The sequence below is a fragment of the Centropristis striata genome, chromosome 6, assembly GCF_030273125.1.
Source record: "Centropristis striata isolate RG_2023a ecotype Rhode Island chromosome 6, C.striata_1.0, whole genome shotgun sequence".
NCBI classification, from domain to species: domain Eukaryota; kingdom Metazoa; phylum Chordata; class Actinopteri; order Perciformes; family Serranidae; genus Centropristis; species Centropristis striata.
The window spans coordinates 7,314,499-7,335,115 of NC_081522.1; the positions used below are offsets into that span (position 1 = coordinate 7,314,499).

Here is a 20,617-nt window from a genome sequence, read left to right on the forward strand (position 1 = left end):
AAAAAAATGGAAACCGCTAGCCAGCCTCTCTAAAGCATTAGGAGAATTGACTAATCAAATTTTATGTCCAGTTTTTAATGTCCAACAGTTTCCATGGCTTGAACAACAGAAAAAGTGTTAGAATGGCAACCACTCTGGGTTGCAATGTACTTCTCCATTGTTTTAACCTTTTGGCCTCAGAGGTTGCCACTTGGATAAATGTCGAAACTAACAACCAGCAGGACAGAACAATTATGGGATGCTGACACTATACAGTAGGTAAAGAGTGATTAACATATAATCCTCAACTATAATGGCAAATTAATCAAATTTAAATAGCCATTGTCACTTAACTGCACAAAATAAACTGAATATTTTTGGCGCGGATCCACATGCAGATGAATAAAGATTTTAATTTTTAAAGGATATCTTAACATTGCAAGATAAGTTATTTCGGAACATTTAAACTATCATGAGTTACTGCCCAGCCTCTGTATTTCTTTTGATCTGAATCATGATTTAGATTTTTATTATCAAAACAACAGAAAGTTTGTGCAACCTTGGGAAGATTGTGTGCTCTCTGATTGTCAGCTCTAGCTGATAGTATATGATTTGGCAGATTTTATGATAGTACTAACTGGACTCTTATTGGCAGAGTTGCACTGTTCTTCAGAGAAAAAAAAATCTGCTTCCTTTCCCAAGCAACAGCTGCTGTATTATAGTGTAAAGACAGTTTGTCTGCAGTTTTGTAAATTCCAACCAAGGGAAAACTAAAAGCATTATGAAACAAAATTAAAATGTGTTACAAATATACAATATGAAATACTTTTCAGGTATGTAATGTTACACATCACAATGTTGTGCATTCATTCCAATCTAATGAATAACAGACACCAACAAATTTTGGCTCAGTATGCCTTTGCAATGTTCCTACACTTCCCCTGTGTTTATATACATTCATCATGCTAAATGAATTCCTGTTTGCATCTGGTTTCTATACTGAAAAGGAATGGAGGCAGATCTCAGAGGGGATCAAGTAATTAATCCCATTTTTTCATGTGGTCTGCACTGTACACGCTGTAAACACATTTTGTTTGTTACCTTAACAACAAAATGTGTTTGATGGATCGTTAACCAAAGAAAATACTCCAGTTTGGAGTGTAATAACTCACGACCCATTTCTCCTTACACTTTTATGAAGATTAATTGTGTGTTTGTGGTACTTTTTTTTCTTTCTATACTTGTATTTTAAGGTCTACTATAATATTCTGATAGAGTAAAATGATAAGTTTGCAAAATGTCAATAATGTGTAATATTGTAGGACTAATATAACTGATTTTGAGAAAACAAGAATAAACTGTATGATGTTGCTCCTGTGCAACATGTTTTGGCAACTCAAAGATTTTGAATTGATGTCATTAACGTGTGAAAATATTTAAGTTATTAGTTTATTGCCTTAGTTGGGTATAATTTCCATTATGTTTGTAAAAAATATTATGTTTATGTGCTTATTATCTGCAATATGGGCAGAAGGCCAACACTTATTTAGTTCACCACAGGCACCCTAACAAGATAACCTGCTGTTGCCAAACAATCAGATTGTCTCAACTCTTTGTGTACTTGGGAAGTCTTGGCTCATGTCAGACACTTTCTGATTAAGAAGGGAATCTGTTTTTGGCTGGCATAATTAAGCATTCGTGCCATTTGTTGTCACTAAACAGGGTAAGTAGAGTGTCCAGTTATAGCATCACAGACTCTGAGATTAGTATCTGATCTGATTCCTCCTTTGGCCTCAATTGCACTCTGCAGCCAAGACAGGAGTTGTTCTGTGTAGAAAGAGTGGCGCCACCGCCACCTAGTGGTGAAAGTAAGGTCAGATCAATGTCAAGAAGAAGAAGTACCTTATTCTTTCTTAGGTGAATCATGTCTTTGTAAGTCATTTTGTGTCTTTTTGTGTCTTTTTTGGTCATTTTGTGTATTTTTTTAAGTCATTTTGTGTCTTTTAGTGTCTTTTTTTTGTCATTTTGTGTCTTTTTTTGGTCATATTGTGTCTTTTTTTTGTCCTTTAGTCCAACATAAAATGTGATTTTGAATCTTTTTTTTACTTTCAAAACACTATCATGCTCAAAAAAGAATTTTAAATGTTGCAAATGTGCATTCATTTCAGAGTACACTGAGACATTAAACTGTATCATTTTCAATTTAATTTTGGAAAAGTTTGTGTGTTCTAAAACTTTTGACCAGTAGTGTATATGACAAGATCAACAGAGAGCCTGGTTCTTTGATTCACTGTATAAACTGTTGCTCATTCAACACTCACACTCAGATAAAAGTATGACTCCCACACGTGATCATGAAACGGGTGCATGATTCTAGGCAGCACCCGTTTCCTGCATAAACTTGCACTTGCTCATCTGCTAGCACAATTTTAAACCACCTACATAAAAAGGCTTTTTGGAAACAGCTGTAAATTAACATAACTGCTCTGTCATATAGATCATATCAGTATTTTTGCATGTTTTATTACCTTGTGCATGTCCATTAACTACAAATCATACATGCCCCTCACTTGACTGCTGTGCATTTTCAAAAGCATGTTTTTAAAAAAAAAATAAGACTTCGGCTTGAAGAAATATTTGATTTGTACAAGGCAGATAACAAATCACAGTAAACATGCACAGTTTAACGTTTGTAAAAATTATTGTTGCATGACAATTCGGGCATAACTGTAAAATAACATTAATGGACCTTGTAGAAACCTAAACATAAACATAATCAATACATTAAATTCATTATTTTTTAATGGCATTTTAAAATATTGAGCTGTCAAGCTCTAAATCTAAATTTACAGTACTATATAATAGATTTATTAGAGCTCTGTTTGAAACACTGCAAAGAAGGAGTTGGTGAATATTGATTTTCAGAGACTTCATTATCGGCACCGTTATTATTACTTGTTTTAATTGTGAATCTATCAATACTTTGCATGTACTTGGGACTAATAACCAGCAATGGAGACAATATGGGGATGCTTGGAAGTTCAAACATGTTAGAACAGTTAGTTGCTGAATATGAATCTTTTGAATGCAAGAAGTTGCCAAATCCCAACCCATAAAACTGAAAGGTTAAATTAATTAATAAAATGTAGTGTTTTCTTAAAAACATACTGAGATTTTTTGGTGGCTAGTCAAACATTTCTGAAGGCGTAGTGGGCCAATTTGGCCTCCAGGCTTCAGTATCTTTTACTGCCTTGGATGGTAGTTAAAGTTAATTCAAACATCTTAAAAATATGTGGTGCAATTTGAAAGACGGTTGGCAGTAATATAAAGTATGTGATATGTAGTAAACGGGTAGAGTCCTTATTAAACATACAGTATGTCTTAACTGAAGCCAACAGATGTCACAGTGGATGGGAGTCACAATGAGTGTCTATGCTTACACTGTATACTCACATATCATTGGGTTCAGGTGTATTACGCTATGAAACTTAATATAGACATACTTTGACAGTGAATGCCAACATCTCTAATATCTATCTAAATATGTTTTAAAAGACAAGTTATAACAGCCCTTAACATCTACAGAAAAGCTGCCAGGAGAAAATTACATTTTTAAAGTTTATAGTATGTGATATATGGTGCCATGTTACACCTTGGCAGCCGGCCTGACATAAATTTCCATGGTCTTAAGACACAGAAATAATTTATCCCTGGATAGACAGAATTCCTTGGGCCGTTGGCATTAGTAAAAAAAAAAAAGTGAAATATGGTTCTAATACTATAACATAAGAGAGTGGAGGCTGTAGGGATCAAGCTTGGCAGCAAAATTACCATATTAAAAAGGTCTATCTGGCTAAGTCAAGGCTTAATCTTACTCTGAAATAATACTGAGTGGCATAAAGAGTTTTGTGTCGCTCACTTTAACAGCGTGAATAAAAGGAAAGGAGGCTAATGACAGGGAAACATTTCACACTATGTTACCAGATCAGCAGACTGATGACTCATCAGAACAGTGTGTCATAAATGTAGTAAAGTAGCAGAGGACACACTGGCAGATCGCAGCTGTGAATATGATGGCAAAGTGAGAATCTGCAGCGGGGTGATGCAGAAAAAGAGCACAGCAAATGTTTTCATTCCAGGTATTAAATCTTCCTTTAATAAGAGTTGCACAAATGCAGCTGACTGAGACAGTTGGTGAGTAAACAAATGGGACTGTAATGCCCAAATGTGTCAACAACACAAGCTGGGTAGCTATAGTTTGTGCTTTATTTCATGCAGCATTGCAGTCAGTCCATTTTGTAAAAGCATGGTGGATTCTCTGTATGAATATGGATATGGAGACACTGCATATGGAGTCTCTATTAATCAGTGGAGTCAGCTATTAACAGCGTGCAAATCTGAATGTACACAGTCTATTTTAGCGATGCATGATATGGATTTTTTTCAACTGCCTCTGATGCCAGATAATTGTCTGCTTCTCTGGGCCTATACCAATAAGATAACTCATAATTTTACAATTTTGTATCTTACGAAGAAGTACATAACCTGTAGTTTATGTGCACCTGAAGGTAAGAAAGGCAAACATGGATAATTTCATATCCATAGCTCTGACCTAATCAGATCCAACATATACGGTTAATTCATTGAAAATAAACAACATCACTTAAATTAAGATAAGACTTTCCCCAGTGGGGGAATTCAACTGTTGCAACTGCAGCTTAAGATACAGACGTTACAAAGGTACAAAAATAAAGAAAATAAGACATTATCTGCATACATAACATTACATGCACATATATTGCACATTAGTATTAGTATAAATGTGTATATATATACATATATGTGTGTATATATGTGTGTGTGTGTGTGTGTGTGTGCACATGGTGATATGATGAGTGCTACATTATGTCATGCTGGTGTTATTTTTTTTTTCTATTTAAATATGCCTACATATCAAACAAACAAAAAGCTCACAGAAATAATTTGGCACTAAAGCATTTTTTCTAAAATTCACCTACTGTATCTGAACGTGAAGCTGCGGCGTGAGTTAAGTCAATAAAAGGCTAAAACGTATTGGCTACAATTTTATTATTAGAATAATAAAAAGTAATATTAATTTCCCATTTAAGTACCCTATATATTGTGCATCCCTAGCCGATTTTAACGAATAAAATGTCAACCTGCTTTAGGCAAAACAGACAATTCTGTCTTTTGGTATACAACTGAACACTGAAGACATGTTAAACTAAACTAAATGTTCAAATTAACTTTCATGAACTGAAAACACACTGGAAAAGGGTCGAAGTTCTGAGACGATGTTAATGGTGCTCTATAGAACTTTCACAAGACATGGGATGACTTTATTGGATTTGTAAAGCAACTTGATGGGCTTCATTTAGAGTGATAAACCTCCAGCTGATCCATTATTATTTCAGGTACTCTGGTTGAGGACGACTGAGTCTATGCACAACTGGACCTTAACCCCCAGAGCCCCTTCCCTCACCCCCAATCCCTCCCTTCCCTCTTATGTTGTCCCTTCCTGTCTGTTTGTATGTGTGTCTTATCTTCCTTTTATTCCATTTATTTATTTATTTTTCTATTTTTTATTTATTTATTAATTTCTCATATATGGTTGTCTTCATTCATTTATTTGTTTATTTTCTATATGTTTTGTTTTTGTATATTTTGACTATATAATTTTGGTGTATATATTTACTTTGTACTTGCCTAATCTATGGATGTATTGGATAAACTAATGTGTGCTCTGACAGCTGATATAATTATGCATCCAAGGAAAATACAATAAAAAAAATTTTGAAAGAAAGTTCTAAGACGAAAACACAGACAACGACAAACAAGTTCACGCCTGTTTAGATGTACATAGTGCCGAAGATAAGCATTGTTTTAATTGCTTCTATCCTGTGCGCGCCGCGCGACCAAAGCGAGCTGGCTGTTTTGGTAGCGCAGTGAATTATGGGATGCACGCTGCGTTTGTGGTAGGCTCACCAAATTTCTCATAGCACCTCACGTCCACGCGGTCGCGCACGTACCTGGATGACTGCGGTGTGAACGGATGTGAAGTGCTGTCTGGCTCCACCCTAACACGTGAACTGCAACGTTACGGTTAGTTTAGTCAAGTTGTATTGAGAGCGGTCATTGAAAAATAACCGAACAGTTCCTTTGTTCGTTAAATAATGCTCTCAATTACTTTTGTCTTCACGCTGCCCGTCGCCCTTTAGCTAAGGTAACTTTTAGTTAACATTAGCTTTGTAAAATAGGATTTTTATATGAGCGGAATAACTTGTATTTGATAGATATCTATGTTTAATTAGGTGTTTAAGATTCCCAAACGTGTTAGCCAGAATATATAATTAGCCAATGCACAACCAATGACTGCGTCTAAACAATATTACGGGATACATTTTTAGCTGTTAAAACTTGTTTTATGTTGTCTGTTTGTGTGGATAGCTTGCTACTTCAGCTACCATTTTGCAGACATGCTTACTGCTGTGCGGTGTATGCTCTCTAAGCTGGTTTCTCCATTGTGGAGGACTGTAGAGTTGGATGCAGAAGGCATTTTCTCCGATACACCAGGTAAATGCAACTTTCCCACAAAGTATAAAGCTAATTCAGTTCCAATCACAGTACGAGTTGGATGCCATGACAGTTTTGGTCCACGTTTCTTTTGCTTGTCAGGCATGGAGGACATTCGCCACCTGCGAGGCAGTGTGGTAACCCAGCTGTGCCTTGACTATGGCATGATAGACGATGCAGTCTACTTCACAAGTGGAGAGGTGTTGGGCGGGATGCCACTGAAACAAGGGGACGTGGTGAACTGCATAGCAGTACGAGATGGTGCCCAAGGGGGATGGAAAGCTTTAAGGGTGAGAATCATCTACTGCAAGAATGATTTGTAAACATCATAGGTTGTGTTTTGGGGGTGAAAAAGGAAATACACAATTTCATACAGATGTTGATGCACAGGGCCGGTTCTAGCCCATTGGCTGCCCTAGGCGATATTGAGATTTTGCGCCCCCCCCCCCGAACCACATCCATTCCATGTATTCATTCTGATATAGGTACACTATGTTATATGTATTATGCTGTACACTAATATTTGATACATGTACTACAAGCAAGGTAATGGTCTCAGAACATTTTTATTTTTAGAAACTTTGGAACTTTACCAACAACAACTGAATTGAAAATACGAATAAATAAATAAGAAAACACAGATCTTCATCAAATTAAGAATGGCAAAGATAATAAATAATAAAGATAATAAAAATAAACATAAAAATGAAATTTAAATGTACATTTATATTTGATACATGAACTACATACAGGCAATATAATGGTCTCAACTCAAATTGGCAGGGCGCCCCCTGCCAATTTGGCGCCCTAGGCAGCCGCCTTGGTGGCCTGTAGGAATAACCGGCCCTGTTGATGCATGTCTTTTGCCGTCTTGCTACTCCACTGAGAGTTGGTGTAGTTTAAGGAGTGACTGAGGCCCATGTGTGGATTTAGCATACCTGTTTATTCTTTTCTCTAGTGATTTAGTCAGAAAAATATGGTTGTTATTACTCAGAGGTATTCAATTAACTATGACCTTTATAAATTATATAATCAATGAATCCTTTCAGCTCTATTTCTTTATCAAAAGTGGAATAGTATTTACCCTATTCGTTGAACTTTTGATGTGTTTGTGATACAAAGCAGTAATTTTATCTTTTAAACATTTTTTATTCTAGTTGCAGTGGAAATATTTTCATATATTTCATACCGATGTTGATGCATGTCTTGCCGTCTTACTCCACTGAGAGTTGGTGTAGTTTAAGGAGTGACTGAGGCCCATGTGTGGATTTAGCATACCTGTTTATTCTTTTCTCTAGTGATTTAGTCAGAAAAATATGGTTGTTATTACTCAGAGGTATTCAATTAACTATGACCTTTATAAATTATATAATTAATGAATCCTTTCAGCTCTATTTCTTTATCAAAAGTGGAATAGTATTTACCCTATTCGTTGAACTTTTGATGTGTTTGTGATACAAAGCAGTAATTTTATCTTTTAAACATTTTTTATTCTAGTTGCAGTGGAAATATTTTCATATATTTCATACCGATGTTGATGCATGTCTTTTGCCGTCTTGCTACTCCACTGAGAGTTGGTGTAGTTTAAAGAGTGACTGAGGCCCATGTGTGAATTTAGCATACCTGTTTATTATTTTCTCTAGTGATTTAGTCTGAAAAAATATGGTTGTTATGATGAGCATTTTCAGACATGTATGTGCATTGGATGCTGTCATTTAGGTGGAGAAGAGTGCAGATGCTTGGGAGGATGGGGGAACAACCTCCCTAGAAGCTGACACTATGCAGCTGCGGCCTCTCATTGGCACAGTCACATCATTTGATGGAGATGGCGGCTACATAAACCGTACCACATACTTCCCACGCTTCAGTCTATGTGAAGGTACAGATACTCATTGTACTTTACACACTAAAATGTTGAGCCTCTTGACCTCCTGATGCTTTACGTAAACTGACTATACACACAATAGTCCTTCAGTCCCAGAACTGTCCAGCATTTTTGACCAATTTAAACGGTCATCAATATTTTTACAGTTGATGTTAAGTTAGCTCTCAAACTGAGAGTAGATTAGACAAACTCACAGCCACACCAACATTTATTAACATTTGGCTAAAGGCTGATGTTAATGTTCCTGCATGCTGGCACAAGTTGTGTATTTTCTTTCCCTTTTTTGTCAGGTTATGAGCCTATGAAAGGAGACTGGGTCCAAGCAAAATATTTTATCAATCCTACCAAGTGGACCACCCAGGCTCATTCTGTGACCCCTTTACGCTACTGCCGCCTAGACCAGGTAATTGAATCATTGAATGGTTCTGGCTTTGCCCATGCATCACAATTTAGTCCTGTTTTGGTATTTCAGTTGCATTTATAAAAGGCATTTCACTTAGTTCTAATAAAGTGTTAATGCTTAAAAGCTAATTCACATCTGTCTAATTCAATTGAGCAATCATTTTAAAACCTTGTTTCACTTTCTCCAGGTGAATGTCACCAGCATGTATGGTAAAAATGGAGTGGTGGACGACAGTGTGTTCTTTAGCCTGGACTCTCTGCTGCTGCCTGCCGACTACCAGCCTTCACCCGGGCACCTGGTCAACCTAATAATGGTGGAGAGCAGTCAGTCCTTCTACTGTTGGAGGGCCCTCTGCATGGCACCTTGCCACGAGTGGTATTGGACTTACAGTACATCTTTATAGGGCTGCAAATTATGATTTTCTTCCAAGTGTCAAAATATAGTTAAAATCTTAACTTTGCATATCCCAAGGTCTTTAAATGTTTTGTTGAGTTTGACTAAAGCTACAAAACTCAGAGGTATTCAATTAACTACGACCTTTATAAATTATATAATTAATGAATCCTTTCAGCTCTATTTCTTTATCAAAAGTGGAATAGTATTTACCCTATTTGTTGAACTTTTGATATGGGTGTGATACAAATCAGTAATTCTATCTTTTAAAAAAATGTTATTCTAGTTGCAGTGGAAATATTTCACGTCTCCCAGGGGCTGAACTTCAGAACATCTTGGAAAACAAAGGGGGGCTAGATGTAACATTCTATGGCCAGTTTGGGGATCTGATGATTGAGGAGAACCGAGAGCTGGTGCTCTGGATACAGTGAGTAACCAAAGAAAAAAATTACTATTTGCATCAGTAGCACAATGTACTCTGTCTTAAAGTCTTCATCTTCCATGACAGAAACAAAGGCTCAGAGACCCACAGACTGAAGTGCTGTGACTTTGCTGGCTGGGACTCAGAGGAACAGTTCACCCTCGTTACTGACAAAGGCTCTACACAACTGAGACAAAAACAACAGTGTTTGCAAGAAAACTCTGAAAAACCTTCAGAAAAACAGGCCAGCAGCGCAAAAGAGGACAACAGGGAATATGTTGATGTGCAGAAGGGTGCCATCCATTTCACTGGTGCAAGGAGAGATGACAGAGAGGTGGATATTCCACCAGGAGAGAGGTTGTCTATTGTAGTAGCCTGCCAAGCGAAGTAAGTTATTTTTTAAAACTGTAGTATTGACACCAGTATAGATAACAGAAGCAGAGACAAGAGTCATGTATTAAAAATGAATGAAGAATGGGACGTTTTTGACTTTACCTAGGAGTGGGCGATATGGCCCTAAAAGAATATCACGATATTGCAGGCTATTTTTGCGATAACGATATTCTTGACAAAAACATTTACTCTTGACTCTTGAGTATGAGCGAATAATAAAAAAAAAACATTTAGGGGTTCTGGGGGCATATTTTAATGACATTTTATAAAGGAGAATAAAGGTTCTTGTATGTTTTATTTAAGGCATCTTATTTTGACGGTCTTCTTGTAAATTCTGTGGTGGATTGTTTTTTTATTTATTTTGAAAGCTGCATGTGTTTAGCAACAGGGAGTAAGTCGTTTTTTGTGATTAAAACAACTTTAACCACTACATCAAGAAGTGAGAACGTTGCCAATATCATGATATGCATTTCTTTTAACCATAAAAAAACAAAACGATATTATCGTGAACTATACGATATGGCACACCCCTAACTTTACCTATGTCTAGACACACTGTCTTACCATATAAAATAAACTCTATTTTTTTTGAAGTGTCAAATGTCTCTGCAGAGTTCCTGTTAGTATGTTGGCTGTTCAACTAAATTCAATGTGTGAAATTGCTCAGGAGCCTAGGAAGCTGTGCTGAGCTGCTTCTGCTGCACTTCTCCTCTTTCACCATTGGGAGGCGCCTGGAGGTCACAGTAGGTAGTAAAGAGGAGAACCTGCTGCAGCCGTCTCAGCCCTACAGTCCAAGAGGTGAACGTCCCGTCTCAACAATGCCTTCTCACGTGATCACCGTCTCTGCTCCTGAAAACACGCCAAGGTATCAACACAACTGATTCCATTGCCACCTGAGTCACTTATATTTGCCGCTTGTTCTGTGTACTTGCCACTATATAAATGAATATATTAGATTATTTGGGTAGATCTTAATAAATGAGTGTATATTTTGCAAGATACTTTCTTTTTACATTACATTACATTACATCATATGTCATTTAGCAGACGCTTTTGTCCAAAGCGACTTACAATAAGTGCATTCAACCTGATGGTACTAGACATAGACCATAGGAATCAAGTAAGTACATAACTTTAAGAGCTAACTGTCATCGCTAAAGGAGTGCTATATGTTAAAGAAGAAAAGAGAAAAGAATAAGAGTTTTTTATTTTTATTTTTTTTTTTTATATAAATATATGTTAGGTGACCATGACTTTCCCACCCATAGGCCTATGAAGCGGCGGCTGCCAAACTACCTACCTAACTTCCCATTGCCCCAGTCTCTCAGAGACTGTGTGGAGGCACAGAGTGACGTGCTGGTGGTTCATCAATGTCTAGGAGAGGTGAGCGTGCCTGTGATGAAGTTTAGCTGGTCGGATGTAGATGTAGAACAAGGTAATGGAAATTGCAAATTAAGACTTGGATTAGGGCTAGCTGCACAATGAATGTGCTGTTTAATGGCGCAATAAAGTACTTTGGATGATGGAGGCCACTTATGTTTATCTACTACTTTATGAATAAATGCTTTCTGTATCAGCCTCCTAACATATGGCAAGCCTCTGGTCCTCTTCATTTCACAAGCATGCCGTGAAAAGACCATCCTTTTATTTAGAGGACACTGACTGTGTCTTGTTCCCTCTGGTGAAGAATAGAGAGAAGTAGTTTTCCTTCAGGGATCAACTGAAATATAATGTATTCCTTCTCCTGCTGTGCCTGTTTGCACAGGTGCTGTCACCATCCAACATGCATTCACGCTTTTCAGTCCTTCTTTGGCTGGAAGAGTTGCATGCAGAGAGGGAAATTAAAGAATTCACAATCAACGGGGCTCTTCTTAGGAAAGGAGCAGCCTATCTGCATCTAGAGGTCCTTGGGTTGGCCGAAGGAAGACCCAGTCTTAATATTGGTGAGGAGGTGTCTTTCTTCATCATTGTTGAATTATTTTTTGCACATTATTTGGTATTGGGGTTGTCAAAAGTATCGATACTCAAAAAAGTATCGACACTAAAACGTTGTATCCGAATACAATACTCATTTTCAAAAGTATCAACTTATTAAGCAGCTAAACCATACAACCTCAAAATATTGTTCTAATTGTTATTGTTTATTGTATTTATTTGTTTTTTGCACTACCTCAGACCTGAAGCTTGTTATCATAGTTGCAGTTTCTTTTTGCACAACTGTTTTTTATTGTAAATATTTAACCTGTGGTTCTGTTTTTTACACAAATTTTACATGATGCAGTTTTCTTGTTAACAAAAATATTTCTGTTAAATTTTGGGGTCTTTGTTTTTATCCTTGTGGTATCGAAAATGGTATCGAGTATCGAATATTTTCCTGAGTATCGGTATCGAGTTGAGAATTTTAGTATCGTGACAACCCTATTTGGTATATTTTATACTTTTTATATAGTATATATGAGAACTTTCGACATGTACTCTGCAGGTGATAGAATAGTGCTGAAGAAACCTCGAAGTGCTGGTGTGGTAATGGAGTACATTAGTTATGTCACAGAGGTAAGTAGCTACTTAATACTGTAAAACATCTTTTATGTTCTCCATAATCAACGAGAAAGGCTCTTTAGATTTAATCTCTCTGCTTGAACTCACAGATAAATGATGAGACGGTGAGTTTGAGAGTGAACTCAGAATTTCAGCGCAGCTACCTAGGGGAGCCTCTTGATGTCGAGTTCTCTTATAACAGGTTAGAAAATGGACCGTTTTCGATTTCATAAATGCACTCACATTTCACCCGAATATGATGAGTCATAGTTGTAAAACGAGTATTTTAACTGCTTGCATTACCAGATTGACCATGAGGCGGTGTCACAACGCACTTGAGCAGACAAAACAGTTTGGGGAGAGTAAGTTTTTATTTGAATAGTTTCTTTGAAAATCTGTAAAGGATTCTCTGTCTTTACTGTGTGTGGTTCCTGGCATTTTAGACATGACGAGAACAGATTCTAATTTTCATATAAGTCACACCCCCATTCACAAGGATAAAATATGTTCCGCTGCAGACACAGAACTGATGGAAAGTGAAGTTTCTTGTTTCACCAGTTAAAGGGTACACTATATAACAAAACAGCCTTTAGTGGACTAGCACACATTGACACTGCCACAAACTTGACTCCAGAGGGTGCTGTTTGTACTTTCATGATCTATGGCTGGATCAAATATCACATCACATTTTACTACAGATTTTATCTATTAATAATGTACACAATTTAAAAGTCTTACTTTACATGTCTGTTTTTTTTAATTATTTATACTGGGCTTCTGCTGCCATGATTAATTTTAAAACTAGTCCAGTAAGATTAAAATTGTTGTGCAGTTCTCTTCCCCTCCAGAGTGACTGTTCAGACCCCTCAGTGGACAGGAGAGTGGGTAGAGGACGCAGACCTGAACAAAACAATGGAGGTCAATGAGGTAAAAAAGTATGGGGGAAACATTATTTGGCATGTAGTGTACTTTTGATTGAGCTTTATTTATTTGAACAACAGGCTCCAGCCATGGAAAACGGAAAGGTGTCAAGCATTTCCATCGACATGAAGACAAAGGCCACACAGACTAAAGGTGATTTGCTACAAGCTTTGCCTGTACACATCAGATAACATTGAGAGCATCGATGACAATTATGAAATTATGGCTTCTAGATGGTAGACTTCCATCCAAACCAATCCCCAGCAAAGGGCACTTCTTTAACCCAGACCTGAACCCCCCTCAGAGAGAGGCAGTGAAGAGGATCCTGGCAGGAGAGTGTCGACCCATTCCTTATGTCCTGTTTGGACCTCCAGGCACCGGAAAGACCATCACCCTTATAGAGGCCATACTACAGGTACATACCACAAACACCTGAATATACAGTACTACGTAATGTGTGTGGCTGCATTTATTAAAAGGCAAAAAAAAATAGCTCCTAGCGAACCAATATTTTTATTCGGATGTTAATAATTTACAGTTAAACGACTGAGACTGATAGCAATTATTCATTGTAAAACAACAACTTACAACCAGTAGTGAATATTTCAGCATATTGTAACACATACACTACTGGTCAAAAGTTTTAGAACACACAAACTTTTGCAGAATTTAATTGAAAATGATGCAGTTTAATGTCTCAGTGTACTCTGAAATGAATGCACATTTGCAACATTTCAAATTCTTTATCGAGCATGATAGTGTTTTGAAAGTAAAAAAAAGATTCTAAATCACATTTTATGTTGGACTAAAAGACTAAAAAAAGACACAAAATGACCAAAAAAAGACACCAAAAGACACAAAATGACTAAAAAAAGACACAAAATGACATGAAAAGAATTCAAAAATGGACAAAATAGCCCAAGACTCCATAGAGTAAAGTTGTTAACCCATTTCTTGTTCCCTGAAAAAGGCCTACTTGTATAATTCTGAAATGTACATTATTTTTCAGTTTTGGTTAACCTTACCTTTTTTATTTACCTCTGGCAGTTCACCACTTACCTCTGTACCCTTTCAAGCTGTTCATTTGACGTGAACTGCTTGAATTTCAATAAAAAACTGGAAAAATTGGGGTGTTCTAAAACTTTTGACCGGTAGTGTATATCTAACGCATTAGGTCTAGTGCCTGTCAAGCTTGCCCCAAGTCTGGTCCCCTGCTTGTGTGACTTCATAAAGTTTCTCCACCTCCAGGTTTACCACTTTCTGCCCAGTAGTCGCGTACTCGTATGTACTCCTTCCAACAGTGCTGCTGACCTCATCTGCGTTCGCCTACATCACAGTGGTTTCCTGCATGCTGCAAGTTTGGCCCGTGTCAACGCATCCTGTAGGCAGGACCAGGTACTTAACAGCATCAGGGAAAATAAATTCACTGTGAACTTTTTTGGCAGCAGACTGCTTATTAAGAGGAATGTATGATCAAAGTAAAAATATGCATGCTCCTGTGTGCAGTAATGTCTATACAGATGCCATCGCCATTTGCCACCAGGTTGGGCGGTGCGGTCGTCAGTAATCTTTTTAAATAATTGATGAGGTTGTGATAACGCACTCTGTCTGCTTCTACCTTTAGCACATTGGTTTATCATCCAAAGTTTACGTGCCACGTTAATGTTACTGTGTTTTTCTTAGTCCATCCCAGAGGTGCTGAGACAGTACTCCAAGGCAGGAGAGGACATCCGTCATGCCTCTTTTCACAGGATTGTGGTCAGCACCTGCTCCAGCGCTGGCATGTTCCATAATATAGGACTACAGTAAGGCCTGGGCTGTAGTAGGGATGTTATCCACTGTTTAAATGAGCAACTTCTCTCATCGCTTCTATCTCCTTATTTTAAGCTGTGAATTTGTTTTCCCTCAGAGTGGGACACTTCACCCATGTGTTTCTGGATGAAGCTGGCCAGGCCACAGAACCAGAGTCACTGATCCCCATGAGCTACGTGTCAGAAAGAGATGGACAAGTCAGCACAAACTCTATGACTATATCCTCACCTGAATGGCTCTGTTCAACAATTCCCTTTTTTTAATTCAGAAAAAAAAATGATTTGAATTGAAACCAAATATCCTTGCTGATAAATAAAACCCTGCCTGAGCTTTGTTGATTAATAATGATTCCCCCCCGTTCACCTGCTTAGATAGTGTTGGCCGGAGACCCCTGTCAGTTGGGTCCGATAGTGAAGTCCAAGCTGGCCTCTGCCTATGGCCTGGGGGTGTCTTTGTTGGAGAGGCTGATGGCGAACCCACTGTACTCGAGACATGACTGGGGATACAACCCTAAACTGGTTGGTGCAATACATACTAATTCTAATATTTTTTAGAAAAGTTTTAAGTCTTTGGCAGATGGTATCACATGACATCAATGAAGGTAATAAATGCCAGGCTACATGATGTGCAGCATGTTCACCTAAATATTCACCTGTCTTTCATAGTGATTATAAGCTGGACTTTTACTACTACAGGTGACTAAGCTGATCTACAACTACCGTTCTCATGAGGCTTTGCTCACACTGCCCTCCAAGCTCTTCTACAAGAGTGAACTGTGTTTTAAAGCACCAAGGGCTGTAGTAGACTCTCTCTGCCAGTGGAAAACCCTGCCCAAAAAAGGCTTTCCACTCCTCTTCCATGGAGTAAGGGTAAGTGGTCTGGCTTATTCTATTTTATGGTCTGACTTATTCTATTATTGTTGGGCTTACTCAAGTTACTGGATTGTTGAGGTTTTGCTCTGCCCTAGGGCACAGAAATGAGGGAAGGTAACAACCCGTCGTGGTTCAACCCAGTGGAGGCTGTACAGGTCATGCTCTACTGCTGCCAGCTCGCCAAGAAGCTCTACAACCCTGTGGATGCCTCCAACATTGGCATTATTGCCCCCTACAAGAAACAAGTAAGACTTCATAGTTTGTCTGTGCAATGTGTGTTGTGCTTTTTAAAGGCAGGTCTTATATCTAAGCTTTAAAGCAATTACATTGCATGGGTGATATCTCCTTTCTTATTCTGTCTTAGTACAGTGGGAGAAACCGCTATTTCATTGTCATTTCACCTTCAACTTCAAAGGAGCTTAAATGGCTTCTAATTTTTTTAAAGTGGTTTTGCATATTGTAACCCAGTATTGTCCTTGTTTTCTTATTACACATCAGTGTGAGAAGATTCGAGTGCTGCTGGGTAAGGTAGGCCTTTCTGACATCAAAGTGGGCTCAGTGGAGGAGTTCCAAGGACAGGAGTTCCTGGTCATCATCATGTCTACGGTAGGCAGAAACCAAATTTGGCCAATCATAATGAGCTTCTTTCTAAATGAGAGGCCCATTTTAAATGGCATCCTCGGTTCTGTATAGCACATTTCTCTAATATATTTCTCAAAATTCCATTTAAATACATTTTCTGGCTCAATGATGTATCAAATGTCAAAGATGTGTTTTAGACAAAAGTCTGAATGATGGGACATCTGTGTTTGGGCTACACAGAAAGACATGTTATGATCCAAGGAATTTGTTTTTAGAAACGTTCAGCAGTTACTGGCCAACCCAAATTTTGGGATTGTTGTTAGCACCACCGTGTGGTCAATTAATGTAGTTATAGTGGGTGAGATGTTGAACCTACCTCTCCCAAGTTTGGCTGGTGTAGCTGTTGCCGTTTCTGAGCTCTTAATACGTTCAGAAAACAACAAGATTTTTTTGTGCAAAAGTAAGCATGTTTTAAGTATGGAAAAAATGATATATCCTTAATTTGCCTGAACTCTTGCCTGGTTACTCAACTGTTTTCAGAGTTAAATGACTTAAGCTATCTGTCTTGGAATGTGCTAAGGTACACTTCACCCTTAAACTCTGTTTTTATTCTAGACCTTTTGGGTGTGAGATGCCGATTGTTGAAAATATCAGCCTGAAGGTGTCTGACTTCTCATGAATAAAATACAACTCTATGACACTCGGCTTGTGGTGCTCAAAGCACCAAAAAAATACATCTGATAAACTAAACAGCAGTGTCTCTTACCAGAAAACATGACTCAGTTACTCAAATAACAATCCACAGACCTTGTTGTGAGCAGTTCATGTAGGAAATATGATTAAAAACAAAATTGTTCCTACAACAAGGTCTTAGATTAAACCACGCCCACTTCTGTTTATCAGACCACACCACAAATGAGAGAAGAATTAGCTAGCCCACCCGGTGTTTTCTCTGCCACACTCCCCGCCACTCAGAAGCTACATCACTGGGAGGCGAGCAGACAGCAGCTCCAAAGACGGACCTTCAGTCAGCGGCTGACTCTATTTCAGCCAGTGCAGGCTCCAGTGCTGGGGATCTAACCTGGGTCTTAACTGTGTTATCAAATTGCAACCATGTAGCATTTTTTTTAAAATAATGTGTTGGGCTCTCTGATAAAACAGATGCTGTCATCCATATTCAGTTAATAATAATTATAGTCTATGGACCACAAACATCATCAGTCATAACCTTCCCATCATTTATTCTCCGTTTTGGCAATTGCTCAGTTAATTTAATTTTCTGACACTATAGGTGCGCTCTAATGAATCGGTACAGAGTGATGATTTGCAGAGTGCGCTCGGCTTTCTGGCCAACCCCAAACGCTTTAACGTGGCCATCACTCGTCCTAAAGCCCTGCTCGTAATTGTTGGAAACCCCCACATTCTCATCAGGGTGAGTGACAAAATACTTAACTTGATTTTAGGTTTTCTATAATGTGTTTTTGTTACACATCTAACCTTTTAAGTACTTTAAATGTCTTCATTTCTTTCCAGGATCCATGCTTCAATACTCTGCTGCAGTACTGTTTCATCAATGGGGCATATCTGGGCTGCGACCCCCCTCCCTCCCTTAGAGACACTCAGATGTATGTAAACTGATCAGCCGTCATCTTGTCGTCATTCTTTGTGGATATTTGCACTCAGAGGCTGCTTTATAAGGTGCACTCACACAATACAACTATTCCACCATAAAGTCTACTTTTATTATGCTTTTCTCCTACAGAGTTGCAGAAGAGCAAAGGGCTGCATAAGAGGACTATGAAATCATGGATGATGTACCTCAGCTCCGTAAACCTGACTGTCTTATTGTGATCTAAGTTTTTTTTCCCCCTCACATTTCCATGGCTTGTCTCTCTTTTGACTGTTTGCAAAGTGAGCTGTCGTTGTTCTAATCAGTGTTAACTGAATTGGTTTGAAAAGAAAAAAAATGTTTCTGCGAAAGCCAAATGCAGTTCTGTTCGGGGGGTAGAAATAAAGATGACGCTTGTGTGCTGCATAATCATCTGTGTCCCGTGATTATTAAGTTGATATGCTTGACTGTGCATAAGATTTTTCATTTAAACTGTCACAGATTATGAGTAAATTATTGTGAATTGCGTCATTGCAGTTCTGCTGTGTTCATCTACCAAAGCTGCACAATAATGTTACTAAAATGATTTGAATGGCCTTGGCCTGATTTTTAAGAGCAACAGCATTTTCCCAGTGCTTCAGTTTCAGCTCTAAATTGAGAATGCAAGATTAGACACAAGTCATCATTTTAACTTTTCTGTTGAGTGTTTTACCCTGGGTTAGCACACTAAGTCGATCCACAGATGTCTGAAGTTTCTGGGGGCAAGTTGTCTGCTCGTCTCGGCGTGGCAGCGTCTGCCCACAAGGCTCGGAGACTGGATGTGACAATTGAGTGCTACTGACAGTCTGCACAGGGACTGTCAGTCCTACTGGAGCCCAGCAGGATGGAGAGGGAGGGGGGAAGGGGGAAGAGAAAAGAAGCAAGTTGGGGGTTCAGTCTCTTAAGTTAATGAGTCTCTTATGTGCAAGGAGGAGACAGCTTTTATCTGAGTTCACTGTGTTGCAAGGCCAGCCAGCTCAGACACCCTGTCCCCCCGCCAATCCTTCCCAAACACGCCTCTGTCTTTGATACAAGTCTCAGGTGTCTGGTCTGCTTTCCCACTCAGCCAATTGAGACTGTACTAGAGAATTACCACAAACAGAATTTATTTTATGCTACTCAAAGGATTTTGGACACTGTCTTCACTATCTGGAAACATCTTTCTTACTAGCATGTTGGAAGAGGATGACTTGAGTTGACTAGGACTTTGGGTGATGTGTTTGAAGATGGTTTTTTGACACTACTGTAGTGACCATCTCTGCTCATAAAATAGTAGAAATGGCTGTTTCAAATTAGTTTTAATGTAGAATGAATACCTGTGAAACTAGCATCCCCACTGTCTGGTTAAATAACCTGGAGATTTCTCTCTTAAGTGATGGCACCACATACAGTGGTTCCTCTCGATTTGAGGAGGATAGCCAAAGAACCAACCATCCTGTGAATTATTCGACTTACTACCTGTAGAGAGAAGCATAGACAAGTCATTGTTTGGTCCATTGAATAACAAAATAGGTTAATGTCAACTTTTGTGTCATGTGCCTTTTAAAAAAGCAAAATTACCATGGCTAGATTGTCAGCCATTGAAAGCTTTTTTAAATTGACATATTACCCCTTTAAGTACAGTTACTGGAGCAACTTCTGGTAGTGTTTAATCAGAAGCACTTAATTGCTAAGCAAAAATTAGTGTCTGGTTTGTATGGTGGATAAATGTTTAATTAAACTATTTGACTGCCAAATAAATTGGAGCAGGATAACGTGATCCAGTAAAGAAGCCAATTCCGAAATACAGTAAATGTGTTGACTTTTGTGTAAACAGAAATACAGTTATGTTTTGGTGTAGTGTACAGCAAGATACACTATGCTGTCTATCTTGCTTGACAGACAGGTGCCTGACCATTTAGCTCATACTCCTATCACCTCATTAACTGAAGCAGAGGCAGGCAACACATTACCAAGACAGACACAGTGTCTACAGGGCAGCCATTAGGCCCAACAACAGACCCCTGCTGGGCTCCTGGCAGGGGGAGCTTGTTAAATGTGTGGACCTATTGTTCTCCCAAATTGGTCTGTGACTCTAATTGCCCAGTTAGTCCCCTCTTACGGGCTATACTCGTCTACCCGAACTGGAACCAGCCTCCACTCGTCAGATCAGGCTGTAAAAGTTGGCTTAGCTGGG

The 20,617-nt window shown here is 38.4% G+C and overlaps 1 protein-coding gene across 3 annotated transcripts; it reads left to right on the top strand.

Moving 5' to 3' along the window:
• Positions 1-5,973: 5,973 nt before the first annotated feature.
• Positions 5,974-18,831, top strand: mov10l1 (Mov10 like RISC complex RNA helicase 1). 3 transcript variants are annotated; one of them, XM_059334265.1, is made up of 27 exons: positions 5,974-6,102; positions 6,448-6,573; positions 6,676-6,863; positions 8,293-8,452; positions 8,749-8,861; positions 9,049-9,236; positions 9,541-9,681; positions 9,763-10,062; positions 10,736-10,933; positions 11,337-11,451; positions 11,834-12,011; positions 12,551-12,621; positions 12,717-12,808; positions 12,913-12,968; positions 13,439-13,533; positions 13,608-13,680; positions 13,761-13,942; positions 14,776-14,922; positions 15,211-15,332; positions 15,437-15,536; positions 15,711-15,857; positions 16,035-16,208; positions 16,307-16,456; positions 16,710-16,817; positions 18,085-18,225; positions 18,327-18,418; positions 18,556-18,831. In XM_059334265.1, exons 2-27 carry the CDS (start codon positions 6,477-6,479, stop codon positions 18,581-18,583), a joined length of 3,456 nt encoding a protein of 1,151 aa, XP_059190248.1. In that variant the 5' UTR covers positions 5,974-6,102; positions 6,448-6,476; the 3' UTR covers positions 18,584-18,831. The 3 variants fall into 3 exon arrangements, with proteins under 3 accessions (XP_059190248.1, XP_059190246.1, XP_059190247.1); XM_059334263.1 differs by having other exon boundaries at positions 6,040-6,223; XM_059334264.1 differs by having other exon boundaries at positions 6,040-6,223; positions 6,461-6,573.
• The last annotated feature ends 1,786 nt before the right edge of the window (positions 18,832-20,617 follow it).

Coding starts and splice junctions, on each gene's coding strand:
- mov10l1 (XM_059334265.1), top strand. CDS start 6,477: ATGCTTACTGCTGTGCGGTGTATGCTCTCTAAGCTGGTTTCTCCATTG. Junction 15,537..15,710: donor TGTCAGAAAGAGATGGACAA/GTCAGCACAAAC, acceptor TCACCTGCTTAG/ATAGTGTTGGCCGGAGACCC. Junction 18,226..18,326: donor ACCCCCACATTCTCATCAGG/GTGAGTGACAAA, acceptor ATTTCTTTCCAG/GATCCATGCTTCAATACTCT.